The 21,435-nt window shown below is 40.6% G+C and overlaps 2 protein-coding genes across 4 annotated transcripts; one reads left to right on the top strand and one right to left on the bottom strand.

Annotated features, from left to right (window-relative positions):
* Window positions 1-2,758: 2,758 nt before the first annotated feature.
* Window positions 2,759-4,063, bottom strand: LOC128761060 (parvalbumin, thymic-like). The gene is made up of 4 exons (XM_053868952.1): window positions 3,832-4,063; window positions 3,633-3,765; window positions 3,422-3,531; window positions 2,759-2,935 (listed from the first exon to the last, which is right to left on the bottom strand). The coding sequence occupies exons 1-4, from the start codon at window positions 3,890-3,892 to the stop codon at window positions 2,907-2,909; spliced, it is 333 nt and encodes a 110-aa protein (XP_053724927.1). The 5' UTR covers window positions 3,893-4,063; the 3' UTR covers window positions 2,759-2,906.
* A 1,507-nt stretch (window positions 4,064-5,570) lies between these two features.
* LOC128752380 (serine/threonine-protein kinase LMTK2-like) lies at window positions 5,571-21,047 on the top strand. 3 transcript variants are annotated; one of them, XM_053853531.1, is made up of 7 exons: window positions 5,571-5,707; window positions 10,884-11,007; window positions 11,899-11,997; window positions 13,630-13,895; window positions 15,182-15,646; window positions 16,020-16,095; window positions 18,700-21,047. In XM_053853531.1, exons 5-7 carry the CDS (start codon window positions 15,221-15,223, stop codon window positions 18,876-18,878), a joined length of 681 nt encoding a protein of 226 aa, XP_053709506.1. In that variant the 5' UTR covers window positions 5,571-5,707; window positions 10,884-11,007; window positions 11,899-11,997; window positions 13,630-13,895; window positions 15,182-15,220; the 3' UTR covers window positions 18,879-21,047. The 3 variants fall into 3 exon arrangements, 2 of the variants coding, with proteins under 2 accessions (XP_053709506.1, XP_053709508.1); XM_053853533.1 differs by lacking the exon at window positions 11,899-11,997; XR_008413658.1 differs by lacking the exons at window positions 5,571-5,707; window positions 10,884-11,007 and having other exon boundaries at window positions 11,019-11,997; window positions 13,630-13,741; window positions 13,854-13,895.
* Window positions 21,048-21,435: the final 388 nt, after the last annotated feature.

Below are 21,435 nucleotides of genomic sequence, written 5' to 3'. Positions count from 1 at the left end.
GATGTTTTTGGGTGTCAGTATCAAGCAGTTCATTACAACCAACTTTTTTTGTGACAAGCAGAACATATCCAATTGGATTGACATTGACCGGTCCTCAAGGCTGATATCGGTATCAATATCAGATGAGAGAAAGTGGCAAAAGTGAGCCACACCTATTGATTTAAGTAAACTAGATTCTCCAACGATCCCTTTTCCATCTGTCAATATGAGTTTTGTTGATGAAATGTGCGAACATTCCTCAAGTTGCTTGTCAAACAATATTACAATAGTAATATTTAAAATATTCACCCATTCATAAGTCGTCACTGTTTACAAACTGAACAAGTCGACAGCCATGAACTCAGAGGCCGAGTCATTCTGACTCTTGCTCACACAACACACGCTAAGTGAGGAAGAAGAGGCTGCAATCGCAAACCTCCTTGTTAGAGATAAAAAATTGACGCATTGTAGCTCTGAGTGTGATTGAGTACATTTACAGTCTAGATACTCAGACTGAAGTACAAAGATGCCGACCAAGGAGTCGGACAAAAATAGCTGACCAGCAACATGCTATTTATTAGTGTATTCATGGGGATACTTGACCGACAAGTATACACAATTATATTAGACTAGACGTTGTGATAGTGGTGGTCAATATATACGGAATCTGACTTTTTATTTCATGTGCCTGGCGAGTTCTCATGCGGAATTCCAGATTTTAAAAAAGCGTTATCGCTATGAGGGTCACACTCACAGATCAATTCCAAAACTGTGACTACTGAATGGCTTCTTGGACCCCAGATATCCGCCTTCCCACAACAGGTTCTGCAGTTTTGGGTGCAGCTCTACTGACAGCCAGAGGTCAGACGTATTTATGATCAAATAGACTCAACCAGCGTGTTCACTGTACACTGGCATGGTGCTGGAGGCCCTCAGCCAAGTTTTATTTTGAGAGCTGTCATCTCTTATTCACACGGTTTCTCCATATGGTGATGGAACTATTTATGAGGATATTTTTAGGTAAAAGTGAAAGCTGATATGGCTGGAGTCGTAATAATGATCACCTGCATTACCGCCTTATCGTATTTATGTGCCGTTGTGCCAGTCAAAACCGTATAACAGAACAAGGGATCTGTGGGGTCTTTCCATGCCCTTATTAGTCAACTGAAGAGGGCTACTCTCTGCTGCTTGCGATGACTGAATCGTCCTTTAGGGGGCAGTGTTGATATTTTCTTGCCACGCATGTATCAAGGTAAGGAGTTAAGGCAGGGTTTCTTTGGTTAGAATTACGTTTTGTTCACTTCCTCAGACTTTCGTCTGGTACTGCAGCACACAACGGCTCATTTCCATTGAAATCCTGAAGCTCCACTGTGCGAGCACTTCCTGGGAGCTTCAACATCTGCTGTGGTCAAATGAGGTCCCTGACCTCAAAGTCTGTCACCGATACTGTAACTATTCCTGCACCTTCTTTTATATCAATCTTGAATTACAAATATCTTGCAGCAGAGATAAAATCTATCAAGCAACGCACGTCTGTAACTGAAGACAGCCACCTGCCTCAAGTTCTGAACCTCTGTATGTCATGTCGACATACGTGGAGGTAATTACCGTTGATCACTTTAATAATCATTACTAATGGCTTCTGTTTCAATCACATCAGGCTGGGATTTATTTTGGGGACGCTCCCGGCCAGGCCCAGTGCCGGATGACCATCTGGCAGACTTAGCCCAGCAAATGCATCTCATTGATGAAGGAGCGTGAATATACGGACAGCGAAACCATATCCTGGGCCGCATCTCTTCTGCTGGGTCATTACAAGCGGGTCGGCTGGAACTCCACCAGCTCCGCCTGTGGCTCTCTTGCTGCTTCTTTATAAGGAGAGATGACATCCAAGTGCTGTGAGAGTGGAGCGGCAAGCAAGTCTGACGAATCTGTCCTGCCCTCAGTCAGACGAGTGGCAGTGAATGATCGATAAAAAGGTTCCCACGATTGAATGCAACCAATGTGGGAGCTATGCTGATAAATAAAGACCAAACCAAATCAGGCAATATTCTTCAATTGCCTTGATCCTAATGACATTTTTATGATTCAGAAATATGTAAATAAATAAACATATATAGTGGGATTCCATAAAAAATAAATAGTAGTTTAATGGTATAAGAATAAATTTGGTATATTACTGAATAATTTTCTTCACTGCTTTGCTGTAAAAGATCCAGTCATGTTTTTGTATTCCAAGAATATTTGATCAGCCTATTTTATTTTTTTTTTTAATTTTATAAGGAAAAGTAGTAGTGGAAACCCTGCCCATTATGTAGCAAAAAACATCCCTGAACAAAAGCAAACAGATGCTTTTGTTTGCTTTTGTTCAGGGATTCCTCCATGTTTGTTGTTGTTGTTATCATCCTAGCTGCCACGTGTCTTGTGCATTACTGTGATCAGTGGACCAGGAACTCCTGCACTTACAAAGGTTCTGTGTTGCCTGGAGAGCAAACTGTTAAATTAAATTAAATTAAATTACATTAAATTTTTATGTTGTATAATAATGTTGTCATTAATTAATCGTAATTAAATTGTTAACGCCACACCACTAATATACATATATTTGCAGGGTGATTCATGATGATCACGCATAATTCCTTGAACCACAAATAACATGTAATTTATTTTGATATTTTGGTATTTCATTTGATGACTTGTAAAGTTTGTGTTGGTTGAATCACCCTCCAATGCTTCATAATTATGAAGTAGTATTTATGGCAAAAGCAGATGGGAGAAATGGAAGTAATGTTTATTTCAAATACAACACATTTACCAGAGAAACCAGCACATTTATTAATGATTGTTACTCTAAACACCAGGAGCTTGTGTGGGACCAGGAAGCCCACCCTGAGATCGCGACCCCCTCAGCAAGTCATCCCGGGGCCTCATGAGGACTTGACCAAGGCAGAGAACTCTGGAACATCATGAAACAAATGGAAAAGTTGTTAGTTGTCTAGTTATCTGTTCACCTTATCTATTAATGATAATTCAATTATGTATCTTATGCTTCAGCTTCAGTTCTTCCTTCCTTCATTGTCTGAACAATGCGGTGTTGAAAACAATATATACTTTTTTAATTAATTGACTCGTCAATGTAATAGACTATTTCTAAATATGCAAGAAATGCAAGAAAAAAAATGTCTGGTTGAACAATACAATTTAAAACATTAATGCTTTCATGACTGTATTTTATATTATTTATGGAATAGCAACTCAGTTTTGCTCTAAATATACTGTACTTATACATGATAACAAATAATGATGTTTTTGGAAATGGTCTTTGCAATATGTAACTTTTTTTTTTTCAAAGTAATACTGTATATTTCCTCTTTCTCTACATTATTTTTCATTTTCAACATTTGATTAAAATTGCCCGCTGCCATGCTTGGCACCTTCCTACCTTCCCAACCAATCTTTCCGTCTCCATCCGAGTCTGCCTCCAGCAGGAAGCCCCGGGTCTCGGCAGCGGTCAGAGTCCTTGCTCCTTTGGAGAAGTTTTGCAGGAACAGCCTGATAAAGAGCGGAAACACACAGAAACCACAACAGCAGGAAGAAATTGAGCGAAACATGTTCTCCTCTCCTGCCCTGTGTGCCTCGGTGTGATACTCAACTGTAGCTCATCCTGTTCTATATAGCCACTTTTGTCCTGGTCCAGAATCTTAAAGACCCTCTCAATGTCTGTCGGGGACTTCTTGGATAAACCGACTGCTTTGAAGAACATCTTGGGGTTGAAAGAATCTTTAGCTAAATGAAAACAGGGAATGTTAATTTAAAACAGACTGCAGCAGGTGGATGGTCATAATCGCTCACCTTTACAAGCGTTGATGGCTGAGGTGATGTCAGAGAGAGCCAGGAAGTCGGTGATGGCCATGACGTTGCTGTGGATGGTTCTGCAGCCGCTGTGATATGAGACCTCCAAGGAGCAGAAAGAATCAACTGGTCACGCTGAAGAGACTTCATGCACCTGTGTCAGAAACCACCAGCGTCCTTGTCTCCCGGTGTCACCGGCAGCTGACCACTTCAGCCAGCAGCATGTGTGACTGTGTGTCAGCGGGAAGAATACAACATTCTGCCAACACACAGCTGTGATTTCTCCACGAGTCAAAGGTCGCAGTGGAGCTTCACTCTAACAAGACTCCACTCAAATCATTATCTGTCCGCTACCGTCCCTGGCAGGGTGGTTTTTCTGGGAAACATCCTGTTATGAAGGCTCCTGTCACTCTCAGACTGTCCATGCTGCCTTCAACTGACACACGGAGACAGCCACGAGAGTCTTTAAAAAGACACAAGATTTATTTGAGATTGTCCTGCTTGTCAATGTGACAGGGTTGAAACAAGGTTCTTTTAAATCAATATTTATCAACGGAGAAGAAATGAAAGAAAGTTTTTTCAGCTGATCATGTTGACAGCATGTGTGGTGCATTTGCCTTACACATAGGACCAATCACGTTAAATGAATTACTAACAAGAGATCCTTATTTATTATATTTCTATAGGCATTTTGTCCCTGATGTTTTGCACAAGACCTGGGAGTTTAAAAAGTCAGGCAAGAAGCTGGAAATTTCAGTCCCAAACATAATTTGTTTTTGAATACTGTGGTGTTTTCAGTCATCTGGAGCTACGAGGCAAAACCTATGAGCTATTGGGGTCTTTTTAAAATAAATTGGATGTGAGATTCTTTTAATAAAATACATCATGCACTATTTGGGCACAAATAAAAATATATAAATCATGATGAAATCAGGTTTCTGACTGTCTGGTCAGCGTTTTTTCTTTGAGATTCAAACTGATCCACAAACGTGATTGGTTAACTAATGTGTGCCTTCTCCCACTGAGCCTCAATTGTGGATCAGTTTGAGACTTCTTATATATACATACTGTCTTGGTTTGTTACTGTCTTGACCTCCAAATATCTTGGTCTCTTCTTGGTCTTGATGCTCTCCATCTCCATAATGTCTTGGCCTCAGTTGGTGCGGTCTCGATTAACACACTAGCCATAGCCAGGGTTCAATTCCTTGAAGTAGTTTTTTTTTAAATCCTGAGTAGACAGAGTCGATGATGCAGCTGTGAAGAGATTTGAAGAACAACGAGGAATATTTAGCAATGACTATATGATGTTTGGAATAGCAGAGCCGGTGTTGAGGCAGATAGAGCGCATGATCACCCAGAAGAAACAACTAGTTTGCTAGAGAGTGCTTTATAATGAAGTGTTTTGAATGTTATAGCTCCCGTGTATGAGGTTCTTATGCGAAGTTGAAAGTGCGTCACAACGGTCAGCCCGGGCTGCACGTGTGGACCAGAGTCCTGGGCACAGTGACGTGATCACGGTTTCCTCAGGATGGACCTCGGTAAAGCCTGCAACTGTGAGAGAAGCAGACTTGCCACAAAAACATCCTCCTCTCCTTCACCTGACCCCCTTGGCCTTGTGGCTTTCCCTGGCCCATGCTTGTTTTCAGGAAGACATAGCTTCCTGCATCATGGATGAGAGGAGGAAGAGGGGGTAGGGACGGAAAGGAAAAAAGAAAAACACTGATGAATTACAATAGTGGGATGGATGTCCAGAAGAAAATGTTTGCCTGGAGAGTAGCTGAAAAAATATTTCAGGGCTCTAGCAAGACATCCCCAATTAGATGGACTTCATAGTTCCACTATCCTGGGACACAAGGTGTGGTCTATGCTGTCACAGGTAGGCTGCTTCTATTTCCTTCTAAGAATGTCCAAACCGTCTTTACCATCTTTAAAGTGCAGCCGTTCCATTGTGTTCAGGTAGCTTATTGATGTGACATTTTTAAATCCCCTTCATCTACGGTCAAGAGCAGGGAGCTCAGTCAACATCCCAAAGTGTATGGGCAACACCATTGAAGTAGTTGGGCTGTTGCGAGTATCTTAAGATCTAATCTGGTCAAACAGATTTGGGCTATCAGGTGGAATTTATTTCACAATCTCATAGAAACATGTAAAAGAAAGTCTTGGTCTGAAAAATCATATGGAATTGTTCAAAATGTAAATGAATAATTGATTGAAATAGATCCAACTTGTACAAATGGTGTTGAAATACTTTACTTATTGAATTGTCTATAGGTTTCTAGAAAGTAAACCATCTGAGTCATGAAGACTCTTGCGATGTAAAGGCACGTGTCATTGGCATGCCTATGGATCGAGCTTCCTGCTGACATTTCCATGTCACAGCTTGGAGAGGTCATAAGGTTTAGGGACTAAAATTAGCCCTAGGGGGACACCGCAAATCACTTTCTGGCTTTTAAAGGAGTATTGTTTGGTTCTGTCTACCAAATGTAAACGCTGTTGACAGAGTAACCCGGATGAAATATCTGAGAGCCTTCATGCAGAACAATTGGCTTGGAAAACAATTGCACATATTGGGAGATCATCGACTGGGATTAGAGGATTTAGGATTTAGCTGGTTATCAAATTTGGAGCGTTGGACCTTACGAAATAGATGGCACTGTGAGGAGGGAACAAAACATGGAACTATTGAAGCAACATCTGTCACCAGGAAGTTAAAACTTGGGCACAAATGAATCTTCCAAAAGGTCAATGACCCATTGCACATAGCTAAACTAGTTATAAAGTGGTTAAAAGATGACAAAGCTAAAGATTTACTGTGGAAATCACAAAGCCTAAATCTCATTTGGGGCGAAAGTTGGTGTGCTGTCTGTGAGGCACTCACAGATTTGGCTCAGTCAATTCTGTCTGGAAGAATGGACCAAAATTCCAACAAACTACAGAGAAGCTTGTGACACAGAAAAAATAAATAATTTATAACTTTAATAATTTATAAATTTATAACTTTTGATTGATTGCAATTGAATTTTATATTAAATATATTAAATATTAAAGGAAAATGAACAAGTTATTGACAGAAACACACAGCGATTCAAAGGATGTGTGCTCCATTGACCGTGTTCCACAGATGTGTAGAATATGTAAGACACCATAACAGTTGTATCCACTTGAAGCTTGTGCCTTGAAAATCACTGACATTTTTGGCATGTTGGGAGATGGTGGGAGGCTCACTCACGGGAAAAAGCGGTTGTCCCTCGGTCCCCGGCTCAATTACTGCTTTGGCTATTTTGAACAGCTGAGTGCGGTGTGAACATGCCTTTAATACTCTTAATATTAGCAGCAATACACACTCCAGCACACAGAGGTACACACCTTCAGCCCCTCTGCTGCCATAACTTACGGTTGATATGACTAACTCAAAGTCTAACAGCAGAACATGTCCAGTAGCTAGCAGAATAGGATTTTGGAAATTTAGAAAAAAAAATGAAACACAAAATAAAAAAATGGGATGAGGATGACTACTACCATTAAATAGTAAACCTTGACCTTTTAGAGATAGTTTGGTTGTCTCCCACAGTCCAAAGACGGGCTCACCAGGATAATCGGACACTCTAAAATTGCCCCCAGGTGCGTGTGTGTGTGAATGGTGTGTGTGCAACCCCTGTCCAGGGTGTATTCCTGACTCTCGCCCAATGAGCGTTGGGACAACCATGAACAGGACTAAGTGGTGGTTCACTGAAGATGGATAGATGTGTAACAAGTCCTTGTACTGAAGTTCTTGTTATTGGTTTTGAAAAAAAAAAAAAATGTCAATGTTGATCGGTTCATGTGTGTCAATTGATTTTTATCCCCAAAATGAAATAAATACAGTTCTTCCTATTTTATAATGCTAAAGTAGCAACATTTCAGCTACACTTAAGATTAGTTTCTTCGGTTCCTCTGTCTTTTGGTTTGGCAGCCCATCCCTGCTCGACATTTTAGATGCTTTTATATAAAGCCTGTCTGTGGTTGAGGTGACAATACTTGACTTCTTTTTTTTTTTTTTGCTTTTCCTTCAAGCGCCAACATCAACGGCAACATGCAGGTGATCTTGTGTTTGGTAAAGTTGAAATTAGTTTTCCCATTTAATTTGTGTAGGCCACATAAATTACATCTTTTTACACATGTTATAGAAAGTATGGATTTTTAATATTATGAATCTGAAATGATAAGGACAAAAACATATTGAAATATTATTATGTTTATGTTAACTTTATTCTAATCTGAGTAATATAATCCTGCAGTAAAAATCAGATGTATACTTTCATAAAATTTATTCTTCATTGAGACATATATCGAACATCAGACAATAATAGATCGACACAGTTTGGTGACAGAGTTCTCTCACTTCATTTTGCCAATTTCAGCAGTAACTGAGTCCCATTTGTCTAAAATAAATAGCTACTGTGCCACTTGATGAATAGTCACCGCAGAGAAAGACAGAGGGACTCCCTTCACTTGAAATGTGGGGTGACATTAGTGAGGGAAGAGCAGCTGAGGAGTTGGGTGTGCAGTGGGCGAGACATCCTTGCTGTACCACATATTCTGGAGATGAGTAACCGTGGGATCATAACAGCTCTATAAATAAAAGTTTAGCATCACTTGAAAGCTCAGCGTCTTCTTACTCGATGCTGCGCTGTTATAGACTCCCAGCTCCACACAAGAGGGCGATTTATTTATTTATTTCTTCATCATCCAGGGTTTCTTCCAGAATATATTTAATAGAGTTTTCAAATACACTGTAATTCGTTCTGAAATTAAGCAGAGTTCCCTTATATTAATTGTGGCACTTAACTAAGTGCACTGGGTTGTGACCGTAGTGAATGGCCTTCGCTTAAAAGACCGGAGTAAATCTGTCATATTTTGTTTTGTTTTTTTCATTATTTCATTCATAATATTGCTACTCTTCAGGAAGGCAGCTCTGATGAGGTAGGTAAATACAGCTCTCTACTGCAACCTAGTGGATACAAGAGTTTGGGACTCGCGTTTCAAAAACCTAAATAACATTATTTAAAAATGCTGCGCAATGTTAAAAATAAAAATAAAAATAAAAATAAAAATAAAAATAAAAATAAAAATAAAAATAAAAATAAAAATAAAAATAAAAATAAAAATAAAAATAAAAATAAAAACACACTGGATCCAGTTATGATAACAATAACAGCATATTACTAAATACTCAAATTAATCATTTAAGTGGCCTTGTGCCAGATTGACAAACAAGTGCAAGTTTATTTACCAAGATAACAAAGGGACAAAACAGTCTGTGTCACCCAGTTAGTACCTTTGCTACAGTTAAGTGTTTATGATTTATGCTAGTTTCTTCTGCTTTTGTCTCTCTAAACACACCCAGCTACAAGCTACGACACACACACGCTCCGATTTAAAAAGGTGTGTGTGTGGAACACTTTACACCTGTTTCAGATTGTACGCACTATCTGGCTTTACAGCCCTGTGGTCCAGCCCCTTGTGCAAACGTCTGCTAGCGCATGCTAGATATTCAGCCACATTTAGTACGTGCAAACAGGGATCCCAGCTAATCGCCTGCTGCGTGCCTCAAAAGCTAGTATACTGTACATCATCACATGGATCACGTTACAACATACATACTAGCAAGCAGTGGTGCTTTCATTTCAGTTACTTAAGTCATGAATTGATCCAAATGACGCAGATTAATCACACCAGGAGCAATTCGTGGGGGACTGCATTATACATTGTGACGTCATAAGCAAAATATTCATGATGAAGGAGACTCAATGAACAGGTCATTTAAGGTTAATTAAAAAAAAGTAAATAAATAAATAAAAATCAGGAACAAATCCCAGAAAATGTTCTCTGCTCTTCATGCACCAAATAGTGGACTTTATGAATCACTTATATTTGTTGAATATTAAACAATGCAATAATTCACAAGTAATGAATTATGATACCTCTATCATACCATGGCAGCATGTGATACCGCTTCTTAAGCAAACCACCAAAGAGGACGTGGAGACCCGGACAGCCAAACAAAGACTCTGTTCCCCCTTTGTAAAAAACACCATTTAATTCCTGGGACTATTCAGAAGAAGCATGGAAGAAATCGGGGTTTAAAAAAAGATTACAAATATTATATATTGCAGTATATCAAGTCTGTCCGATCATTTCCAGCACACTAGTATCTGAAGTGACGACTCGCTCTACCGCCCCTGCCATCAAAACTGCGACCGTACAAATGCATTTGGCCGAGCAGAGGAAGAACCTGCTCACTATAAAAAGTGAGACATCACTCCGTCACCCTCAGCCTAATTTTCCCTCTAATGACTTCATGTTTTATTACTCACACCTTAGACAAATATGTACTCAAGACTGACACATTTAGCACTCTAAGTGTAGTTATTTTAGCGTCAGGTTTCGCCCCCTTCTCCTCGGGGATCCTGGTGTGTCCAAATAAAGGCTGCGGCGAGCACATCCCAGCTCCTGACTGGATGTTTTTATCTTCCCATATCGCGCCTTGTCCTTCAGACTGGAAGTCCATATGTTGCAGCGTAGGCCAAGGCTGGGTGGATTATGCAGGCTCGGAATAAGCCCAATGAGCTCCAATTACCCTGCTGCTCACGGATAGTTTGGTGTCACTTGCCGGGTGCTGGCTGGATGGGATGATTCTGCGCCTGCAGTGTAAAAGGATAGTTCTGCAGTTCTACTGGCACTGACAGTGCATACTACAACTCAATCCAGCATATACAGTGTTGGACAAAATATTAGGACCGGAGCCAACATTTTTTTTTTTTTTGTCTGTATGTCTTGTCTTTGTATGTCTGTGTGGTGATAATGCTTAAAAAGACACTGATGTGATGTGTTTTCTTGTGTATCACAGATACACTAGGCAAGTCCTCAGCCATCGTCACGCAATTCATAGCAAAACTGTTGTGGCTGGTACATTTAGTACTTTGAAATAGGACGGGGAAGTTGATCTCTGTGAGTGACCCGCTCTTCAAGGGGATTCTAATAACATTGTTTTTCATGTCATATGCTGATAGTGGGTGCGTTCAAGCTCTGCCTGGATGATCGACGAGAGCGCGCAAGACAAGATGGCTGCAGAGCGAAAGAGGACACTTACAGATGCTGTGGTGTAGCGCTTCTCAGGCGGAAATGAGGGTGTTGGTAAGCAACATGCAGTTTCCAGATGTTCACGCAACACTCACAGAGAGTGAAGAAGCTCACTAGACTGATGAGGCCAAGCAGAGGGTTCTGTCATCGAGAGCCTGATGCATGACAGTTTAATAGAGACCAGAAGTTGACTATACAAACTGTCTTTCAGAATAAATTTACTCACCAAATGATTCTCTTCTAATTCATGTTCCGACCCCTTATCATGAACTAAAGTAATAAACCTCACCAGATGAAGTGCTAAGCAAAACAAAATAATGTGATAATTATCATGGAATAATGTGATAAATATCTTGATACAATGTGATACTGATCCAAAAATAGTCTTAGCATCCAGGCAGCTCTGAGCGTCCGTTCAGCACAGCGTTTAATATGTTGGACAGATTATTTCAGGGCCAAACATTTTTCTTAAATGAATGCCATCCTCACTGTAACATTTGTCACTGTGGTATCAATGAGAGTCCTGAAGTGCTCTCCTAATGGAACCGTCATTGTCCATCTATATATCAAATACCATGGTTTCCAGACTTGTGAGCACCTGAATATTAGCTGCAACCAATGCGTATAAGAAGAAAATGAATGATGAAGAAAATTTTGTACACACTTTTGATAAATAGGCTGCAGGTGCAGCGTGGGAATCTATGCCATAAAGAGCTCAGTATTTTCTGTGCGCCAGCTTAAAAATGCTTTAGGATACATAGCATCATTCCGGTGTCCAACAATGAGCCTGATGATGAAGACACACTCAGAGATGTTCTGAATGCATGCCATAATGGCAGTATAATTCAACTCACCCCATCAGATCGATGAAATTACAGGCGTTTTATTTACCTTAATGTCCTGCTTTCGCTCGTGTTCCTGGCACATTCCACCACCTTCCTGGAGCTCCGCCGCCACAGCAAGTCTCAGCTGGAACACAGGAGCAGTAGTGGATTACAAACAGAAGAAAACAGCGCTTTGACCACGTAATGTCAATAAAAACATGTGAGTTCATTGGTCTAATGCAACAAAGTTCAGTATGTTGGGGGCATGGAGCTGAAAAATCCACATATTTGGTGCCTTGTCGTGTTAAAAGTAATGGCTTATAGTGTGGAAATTACATTACCTAGCTGGTGTTTGTGAAAAACTGAGAGCAGTATGACGCTAATGATTAGGGTAGGCTTCAGGATGACCTGGTTGAGGCACTTGTACACCATCAATTACTGCTTGTGTGCCCCCGCCTTTTATCAGACAAATCTCTTGCAAGGATGAGTGTTTTGTTTATGGTTCTAATCTCAAGCCTGGCAGCCTCAGCAGAAAACTAGTGGTGACACCAAACACTTATTAATCAGACAATTGGGTGCTGAAGCTGCTGAGGTATTAGCTCGGAGCAACTGAGACAGACCACATCAATCACGACTGTGATGTGAAAATAGAATGCCAGCTTCAGTGGCGGCCCTCGGCTCAGCGTCTGAGTATATCACATCCTCACATGTCCTGCTAAGTGCGGTGAAAGAAGAGTAGAGTGCTGAGACACAGTATCTGTAGCTGGTTGCTGGGCGACATCCCTGGGAAACCACAACTGTACATGGATATGGCCGCGAACGGATTTCCTTAGAATGTCATTGCCAACCTTCCACCTGTGCTTGGCCTCAGAATACATACGTGTATTACATGCCACCACACACTCAAAGGTCACAGACTCACTCGAAAGCTTGCTTTTGGAAAACTTCTTAAACAACCAACGTTTTTTTTTACAAACCGTTCAAGCATGTTTACACAGTTGACCAAGTGTAACATCCTCAGCTCAGGCCTTCCACGCATAAGAATTCGCACACTGCCCCGCAACGCAGCCCTGCAAGCCAAAACAAACTCACGGACACCACAAATACAACAGCACACACACGCCAACATGCACCAGGAAGACTAGGAAATCCTCTCATTATTTAAACAAACCTCCACACAAATAGACCAGCACCAGAAACACCTCTCTCACCCACTTACAGTGAAGCAAACTATCACCAAAAGGAACATACTGGTCTCACACTCCACCATTCTTATCTGACAACCCCTAAAATACAGAATGTAATCTCTAGTTCCTTGATTTGAATATCAACTCGGGGGGCAGAGGGGACTGTGTGGACAGAAAGCCACTTTCAGGGAACAACATCCTGGTGCTGCCTGGGTGTGTAAAACATAAACTCCAGCATCAGTGATTTTGTTGCCGGAGAGGGGACACAGTCAACGTCACCAACCAGATATAACCAATTTAAATTGGCAGCACAAAAAAGAAACATTTGTTGTATTTCACATTTGTTTGAGAAACTATTTATCAATGAAATAATTGAGAAATATCGACATGAGTCTTGCAATGTTTCATATGACCAAACGAGGGCGCCAACTCACACATTACTGCTCTTACACGTTGCTGCATTGTAAGAGTCGACATTACATTGTTAGTGTATGATAATAACTATTTGTAGATACTTTTTAAAACAAATAATATCAGATTTGCATCGTCGACAGCCTTATGTTTTAGTTGTTGTGTTATGCACATGAATTATTTTTATTTTGGTTTGTGTGATTTTTCAACTGTATAACAAAGCATAAACAATCACAATCCATTTTGTTTTGTAGAGTCACAGCACAGCGTTGTCTCACCACCTTCTGCACAGCTGCTCTACTGTTTGCCATTACAGCGGATCAGATATTGATCCATGCGGCGGCAGGAAGGCCGGCAGCCTGCAGGGTGAGAGCTGGATATGTGATCTCTCTGTCCTTCACTGGCTCCACACATTCTCCATCTACCGCCTCATCTTGAAGCAAAACAATATGTGTTCTGATGCCTCTGTTTTACTCAGAGCTTTTCTTCTGGGGACTGATTGTTATGCAAGAAATAGAAGGTGAGTCCTTCTTCACTTGATTAGACTGTTGTTCTTGCAAGTTACCTGCCTTCGCCCAGTCATCGTGAGCTATCGCTTAACAATTGTATGGGATACTGTAAGATACTATTTAAGTCAAACTGAAGAACAGCTTTAGTTAGAGATTCAGGATACCAAGATTTGTGTTGTTCAGCGGCTTCCCTTTTGCTTTTTTACCTGCCTGCTGTCACATTAAGTTACTCCTAAAAAGCTTTATGGCCCACTGCATGTGTGTGTGCATGTACGTCACTGCTGCTATGAGTCAGCTCCTCTCTTCCTTTTCCTGAGTCACTCATTCAGCGGGTTGCCAGGTTACCGCAGAGAGGGAAAGTTTCCTATTGCGTCTTTCTTTCCGTCGATAGATGGATGCCGATATTTATTCAGGCTCAGGAGTGACGAAACAATGCATGTGTTTGTGCTCGATCCAGAGGTGGAAAGCTGACTTATCGCTTTTTATATCCTGTTGACAACAGTGAGACGCAGGGAATGTGGCATCAGCACAGCTTAAGTGCAGGAATAGCAACAATTACTTTATAAAACAAATCATTTGATGGAAAACAAGTCATGGAAAAACGCAGTGACATCTAGTGGCAGTGGTGACTCCAGAGCAAGTTTAATCCGGAGGTGCACGATTCAACTGATTAAACAACCAATATAATTTACAAATAATATTTGTAATATTATTTGTAATATATTTGTAATTAAAAAAATAATATTTCATGTTTCTCTTAATATGGCGTTATTAAACTTGGGTCACAAGACACAGCAGACCTATGAAAAGCAATGCCAAAACAAACGCCAAAGCACTGACGCAAAACATGATTTAAAAGAATTATTATTATTAATCTTAAGTATTTTTTTTTATTTAATCCTGCAATAGTTCGTTTACACATGCATACTATCATATAATATGATTATAGACTGCATTTAACAAATCAGTGGTCAGCTCTTAAAGCAAAGTGGCCCAAACTTCCCTTATCTTTTGGAAGAAATACAGCACTTCTGTGTACATAGGGCAGCAGTGAGAGAATGTCCTGGGTCTGCCCTGGGGCCTCCCCCTCCAAGAAGCCCTCCTGTTGTTGCTAATGTTGCTGCTTGCCTTAGAAAGCAAACAGGAAATGAGTGTGGTTGTTCATGACCACTGGATGACTTAGTCAATATTGAGGTATTAATTTAAAAAAGCGAGTGGAATTTCGAAGTAGATGTGAGTTATAAGCAAATATACTGAAATTATAACCTGAATTTGTTGTGTTGGCATTCACTCACAGGGCAGAAGAGCTTCTCTATTCCTCTAGTTGGATGAACCGATGAGCCCTTGGGAAATATTTGGGTTCAAAATCCAGGGCAGTTTAATCACAGATGGTTGCAACATGGACACCAACAAGAATATCATCACCATTGACAACAGAATCATCTTCTTCCCTGACAAGAGCAAAGCAAAGGAATGCTTCAGCGACTACTGGTGGACGTGCCCTGGCAACATTTTGTGCAACAGTAGCATCAACCTGCCCTCTGATCTGGAAAGTGCACCCCAAAAGTGGAGCAAAATAGCTGGTGATACAAAAAAATTTCAGAGCAAAGAGGCAGCAATGAAAGAATTCAACTCACAGACCGGAGACAGTCGTCTGAAGTCGTGTGAGAAGCCCAAACAAGCAGAGAAACTATCCCGCAGGAGCAAAAGAAGGAGGTCGGTGTCCTTTGTCGACGACGTCATGGTCTTCGTGTTCGATCAGGTGGGTCCAGAAGCTGGACACTAGCACTGCAGAATGTAATAAGAAACCACACACAATTCCACTTATTTTGAACTGTAGTCAAAAACCTGTACTGAATTTTGAATAGTTTGGTATAGTGACAACTGTTATTCGCTCCTCTTTTTGTGTAATGTCTGCTTTAATAGTGGTTGCAAATGAAAATCAAAAGTACAGACAGTCAAATGTCAACGATAGAAATGTCACTTCCATGACAGGCGTATGCTTTTTACTTTGATGTACAAACGATGAAACCTTCAGAGAAAATCATTGCTAATATTTATCTATCACTTTACTAAGTAAACCTTTGTGACACATAACCGCCCACATCCCACCAATCTGACTGTGTTGTACTTAGGAATGTCCCACCATGGAGCTCCAGGGTGATTCCTGCACAAACTCTCCTCCTCCATGCAGCTGGGCGGAAGATTGTGGTAACTCTACTAAGTCTACTATATGATTACACTGCATGGTGACCTAGAGAAACATAATGTAACACAATGCTATTCGTGTAATACAGTGTATTGATGCTGCGCTGCCCTTGAAACCCAATAGTCAAATTAGTTTAAAAAAAAACTAATAATAAAAAAGCCTTGTTCATTCACAGTCACATCCGCAATGTTTATCAGTACCTGTATGCGTGAATGCCTGTACACCAGAAAACTCAACCTTATAGAACACAACATACAACCAAATCACTGAACTAAATCACACAGTCAGAATGTCAGAATGTAGCATTAATATTTGTTCAACATGGCTTTAAGACAAATGGCCTCTGTGGCACAGCGGTTGCAGCACGGTGCTTGAACGGACACGGTTGTGGGTTTGCGTCAGGAGGTGAATTGTTTATTCTTGCTGTGAGCAAATGCAATTCTTGATTTATTGAATCAATTGCATACTGTGCTTTTATACTGTGCTGTGAAACTCACCAACACATGAAGTATACACACTTTACTTTCCAGCCAGCTACACCTACTACATGCAGTCAAAAAACAAGACTCTCTAAATGAACAAAAGGCAACTAAAGACAATTTTGTAACATAAAATTCAGACACATATTATGTGTCACTTAAGTAACTTCCACCTCATTTGTATAAGGAGGAAGCAAAATGTCATATAATCCATGTATGAAATACAAAAAACATGCAGATCTTGAGTGAAGTGCACTTGCCATGAGACCAAATCTAGGAGGAAATATACATTGAAAATGCAAATGTAACCTCCAATAAACATTGAAGGCATTGTATACATGACTTTTTAATTGTTTTTTAGACATTCATTTTTAGAGAAAAGAATCTGGGGTTCCCAACTTACACACAACACCGTGACCCTAACATTTTTGTCATGGTCGACACAGCTGGAAAAGGTAAGTCACATAGAGAAGAACGGCTAGCAGTTATCCAAGAGCATCTTTTGTTTGTCAGATTTTTTTGTTAAATGTAACTCACTCCCCCTCACACAACCCTGTCACGCAAATTATCACCATCTTTAAATTTATTTAAGAAAGGAAGCACCTACTGTAACAGTGGCTGACCAGTATAAAGTGCTTCAGATGCTGTACAAGCATAGAAAGAACTATCAGTAGGAGGTTTTTACATTATATATTCAGCTCAATAGCCTTCTGTGTAGTAGTGAGTATAAAATATGCAACAGCATGGTGGTGTTTGCAACACAATTCGGTTATTTGTAATGTAGTTCTTGTGTCATTATAGTAGCTTTTTCACCATACGACACCAACTGTACGAATGAGACATTGTAAGACCAACTTCTTATCATGGTGAACCAAAAATGAGTCTTGAATTGTTTTAGAGTCCAATGTTGTCTCTAAAGAGAACCTCACTTACTTATCTTAAATGACCCCGCAGTATGTGACTGTTGATGATTTTAAATATTTACATTAGAAAATGTTCATAAGTCCTTCCCATCAGAAAACCTATAGCTCACAGGAGCTGAAGTCTCTCCCCTGCCACATCCACTCTACGGTGATAGGTCAGGAGGAAACCTTCAGCCCGCCCTTGCTGAGAGCTGCTGTTCTCAGCTCAGTTCTCAACACTGTTCAACTCCACATAACCACACACTTGGAAGTTAAAATCACTTGCAGCCAAAACCCCACTTCCACAAGCTGACAGGCGCTACTGAAGATTTTCCACAATCTCCAGGGAAAGGTCAAAGTGCGGGACCATTAAACAAATAATGATGAAGAATAGATGCCACTGTTACCCCACTTTAGTGAATTTAACACCTTAGGGGCTTCAGGTGGGATCCAGTCCGCGGCCAAAACCCGACTTTTGAGCCGAACGGACTTTGTCTCGAGACAGAGTGCGCAGTGTGAAAAGCCCCTTATTCACTATGCTACACACACACAACATGTGTTCAATAAGATCATAACAGTGCAGTAACTAAATTGAATCACGCAACACATCTGTGATCTGATGGTAAGAGCTGCGAAGCCCAGTGTGACGTAACTTGGTCTTTGCTCTCATAACCACTTGTTCACCGTGATTTCAGAGGTGGGAGAACATTACAGAGCAATAACTCCAAAACGGAGCAGAGGGACCTCCTGCATCATGGAGGAAAACTTCAACATGTGAGACAGATGAATGAGTCAGGAAAGTTGGATTTGGAGAATAGTTGCTCCCAACATGTTTTTTTAGTGGAACACGCTTGTCGAAGGTTTGAGGATAATATGATCTCCTTTACTTTTAGGCTTTTGCTTCACTAAGACAACGGGAATCCCAAAGTCAACAACTAGTCCACGTGCCTGTGTGACAACATAGATAGAGGCGACCAACAGGGCTTAAGCCAGTAGCGCCACCCTCTTTCATCACTAGCAGGCAACAATGAACTAAGCAGGACCAATAAACCGTTGGTGGATTCAACATTTAGTGGATGTGATCGTGAAGCTTGTTATTTGACTGTCTGACAACCATTAAGGAATTTGCTGGTAACAAGCTTAGGGTGGGGCATTTGCGAAGTTGGCAAACGTTTGTCAGCTTATTAGCAGCTTGTTCACACTCCGTGTGTGTTTTGGCCCGCAGGTCTGGAGTGGGAAGATGACTTCTCCGCGCTGGAAAGGAGCAGTCGTCTTCAGCCAGTATCCCAGCACCACAGCGTTTCACCAGCCACAAAGACCTGGACTCTTCTATCAGAGCGTCTGTTCCTACCCCAAAACTGCCTCTGCCTCACCCACGTTAGCGAAGCTGACCTGGAGCTGTGAGCGGAGGGGTAAATGACACAGACGTGGTGGATTCAGTCTGACGCAGCAGTGGCCGACTTCTGCCTCACTGTGACGTCCACACTTGTTGTGCTTCCAGACGGACAGCCTTGGCCTCATGGAAAATCCAGCTGCGCCTCTAATTCACCCCCTCCTCTTTTATGATGACTCAGAGATTTAAGTGGATGTTTTTCTCTCAAACCACCTGCTGCTTATGACATGGCATCCAAGTCCCATTCGTATGACATTACTGCTGACTGGAATGTCAATAAGAAATCAATTGCAAAAGAGCTCCGGGAACTTTCCAACTGCACTGAAAAAGCTCTTTGGATTCTGATGTAGACCAACATGGGGGTGTCGAAATAAATGTATGATTACACAACATTAAACCCTAAATTCCATAAACCAGGTTTATTTCATTAAAAAAAAACGTTCAAGTCAAGGACCCGGCATGTTTGCTTCATTGCTCAGGTCCTGAATTTATCAGGAGTTCTGCCTAAATAAACAGCGACAGCCTGAGGGAAGACAGAACTGTACTAGCTAAAGCTAACAGATAAAGTTTTCCACAGAGGCATTGAACAAGATACTCAGGACCTGTATGGAGTTCAAAACTATTTGTTTGTACTGTAAAACTATTTACAGCTAAAACAGTTTAAACATTGCTGCCATATTTGCATGAATTAATATAAAATGTGTCACATTATCTCTTTTTTAAAAATAACATTTCTTAGATTCTCACCGACATGTGCAGAATGCCAGCTGGTCTAAAACTAAAAAAAAATAACAGACGAAGTTAATGTGCTACCTGTCTCTAAGTACATGGTGGATAAATTACTTTACTTCTTAGATTTGCTTCAAACTAAAATGCATGAATGTTTATACATCATTTATATTGAAAAGAAAATGACCGTCTCAGTATTACCTGTAATTCCGCACCAATACAGATCTTTCAGATAAGACATATGGAGACCTTTTGTGCTAAACAAAATGCCTTGTATTGTCTGCCTGTTTTTTTTTTTTAATTATTATTATTTGAAGTTGGCATCCGACAGGTTTGAAATGTTCATAGGGCTTACTGGACAGGGTTATATTGGTGCCTCCATCAAAAATTGGATGATGCCCACAGACTAAAGTGAGGTGTTTTCTCTCTGTCTCTCTCACACACACATTTGTATCTCTGTCCTTGCTCTCTGTCATTGTCATAACCCTTTCTAAACCCAACCATCCAAAACAAATGGATCACCTTAACCAGGACTCTCAACCAAAGTAAAACCCAATTATAATGAGCCAGTTGTTTTGAAATGTTCATCCTCAAATTGAAGCTTTACCATGTGGGGACATGTAAAAATAGACAGGCACACACAAAAATGGTCGTTTTACTATCTTAGTGAGGACTATCATTGCCATAATGCTTTCCCCAGCCTCCTCCTTAAACCTGGCCATCCAAAACACTTGGCTCACCTTAACCAAGGCCTAAACCAAACTTAAACTCAAGTTATTTTGAAGTTTTAATCCACAAAGCTGAGGCTTTACCTCGTGGGGACCGACAAAGGTCCTCACAAATAGCCAAAGGTCCCCACAAGGAGGTGTGTTTCAAAGTATCGCTCCTCACAAGTGTAGCTGAAAAGAGGCACACACAAGACCCTGGAAGGCACCGTTACCGGTCCACAACAAGAATCATCTGGTCAGAATGTAAATAACTTGAATGGTCATGCCTTTTTACGTTGAGCCTGGAGGAAGATATTCAAATGAGGACACTGATAAGGACATTATGTCAACTGTAGAGAGGGGAAAGGCTATAACAGCAGTGTTTATTTTACAAAGTCTCCATCTGATCTCCACCCTAAGATCATGGTAAAGGATTTCGAGGCAATGGTGAAATGCTGCTTGATGATTCAACACGAAGCCTCCCACCTCCTCTTTTATCTCTTTCTTGAGGAATATTTCTTTCGTTTTTTGTTAATATTGTATCTAATGTCCAGATTTGGAGGCTCTGACTCTCATTTGTGCCACTGCTTCTAACTAAAAGTTACAGCCCCCTTCTCAGACCAGTGTCTTGAAACATGTCATATAAAAACTGTGTTACTGTTTTGAATGATGCACTTTGAACTAGTTTCTAGTTCTAGTTTCTACTAGTTTCTGTTTGAGAAACAGTTCCTAAAATAAGTTTTGCAACGGTAATAATAAAAAAAACACTTTATGTATTCATTGCATAACATATGCATAACATAAAAGGATATATGAGCTGAAATAAGTACAACCCTTTGACTGTAACATGAATCCATGACTTCCATCATAACTCATAGATGGAACTGAAAATAATAAAATAAATAAAACTCAGTTTTGTCTAGTGTTAGCGCCGTTGCTAATGCAATGCAGGCCAATTTATTTTAACGTTCCATTTTTTTGACGCTTGGTCGTTTATATAAAGCCGTTGATAAGCGTCAATCCAACTCCGTAACACTAACGTCGGCCAACTGAGTTATTCAGACCAACCAACGTTCTTCCGGTAGACTCGGTAGAGTGTTTGCAGTGCGGGCTGAGGGTGAGGGGCGGGACC

Source organism: Synchiropus splendidus, chromosome 1, assembly GCF_027744825.2.
Source record: "Synchiropus splendidus isolate RoL2022-P1 chromosome 1, RoL_Sspl_1.0, whole genome shotgun sequence".
Taxonomy (NCBI): domain Eukaryota; kingdom Metazoa; phylum Chordata; class Actinopteri; order Syngnathiformes; family Callionymidae; genus Synchiropus; species Synchiropus splendidus.
Note: the sequence above shows the minus strand (reverse complement) of the source record. Positions and strands in the feature narration are given on the sequence as shown.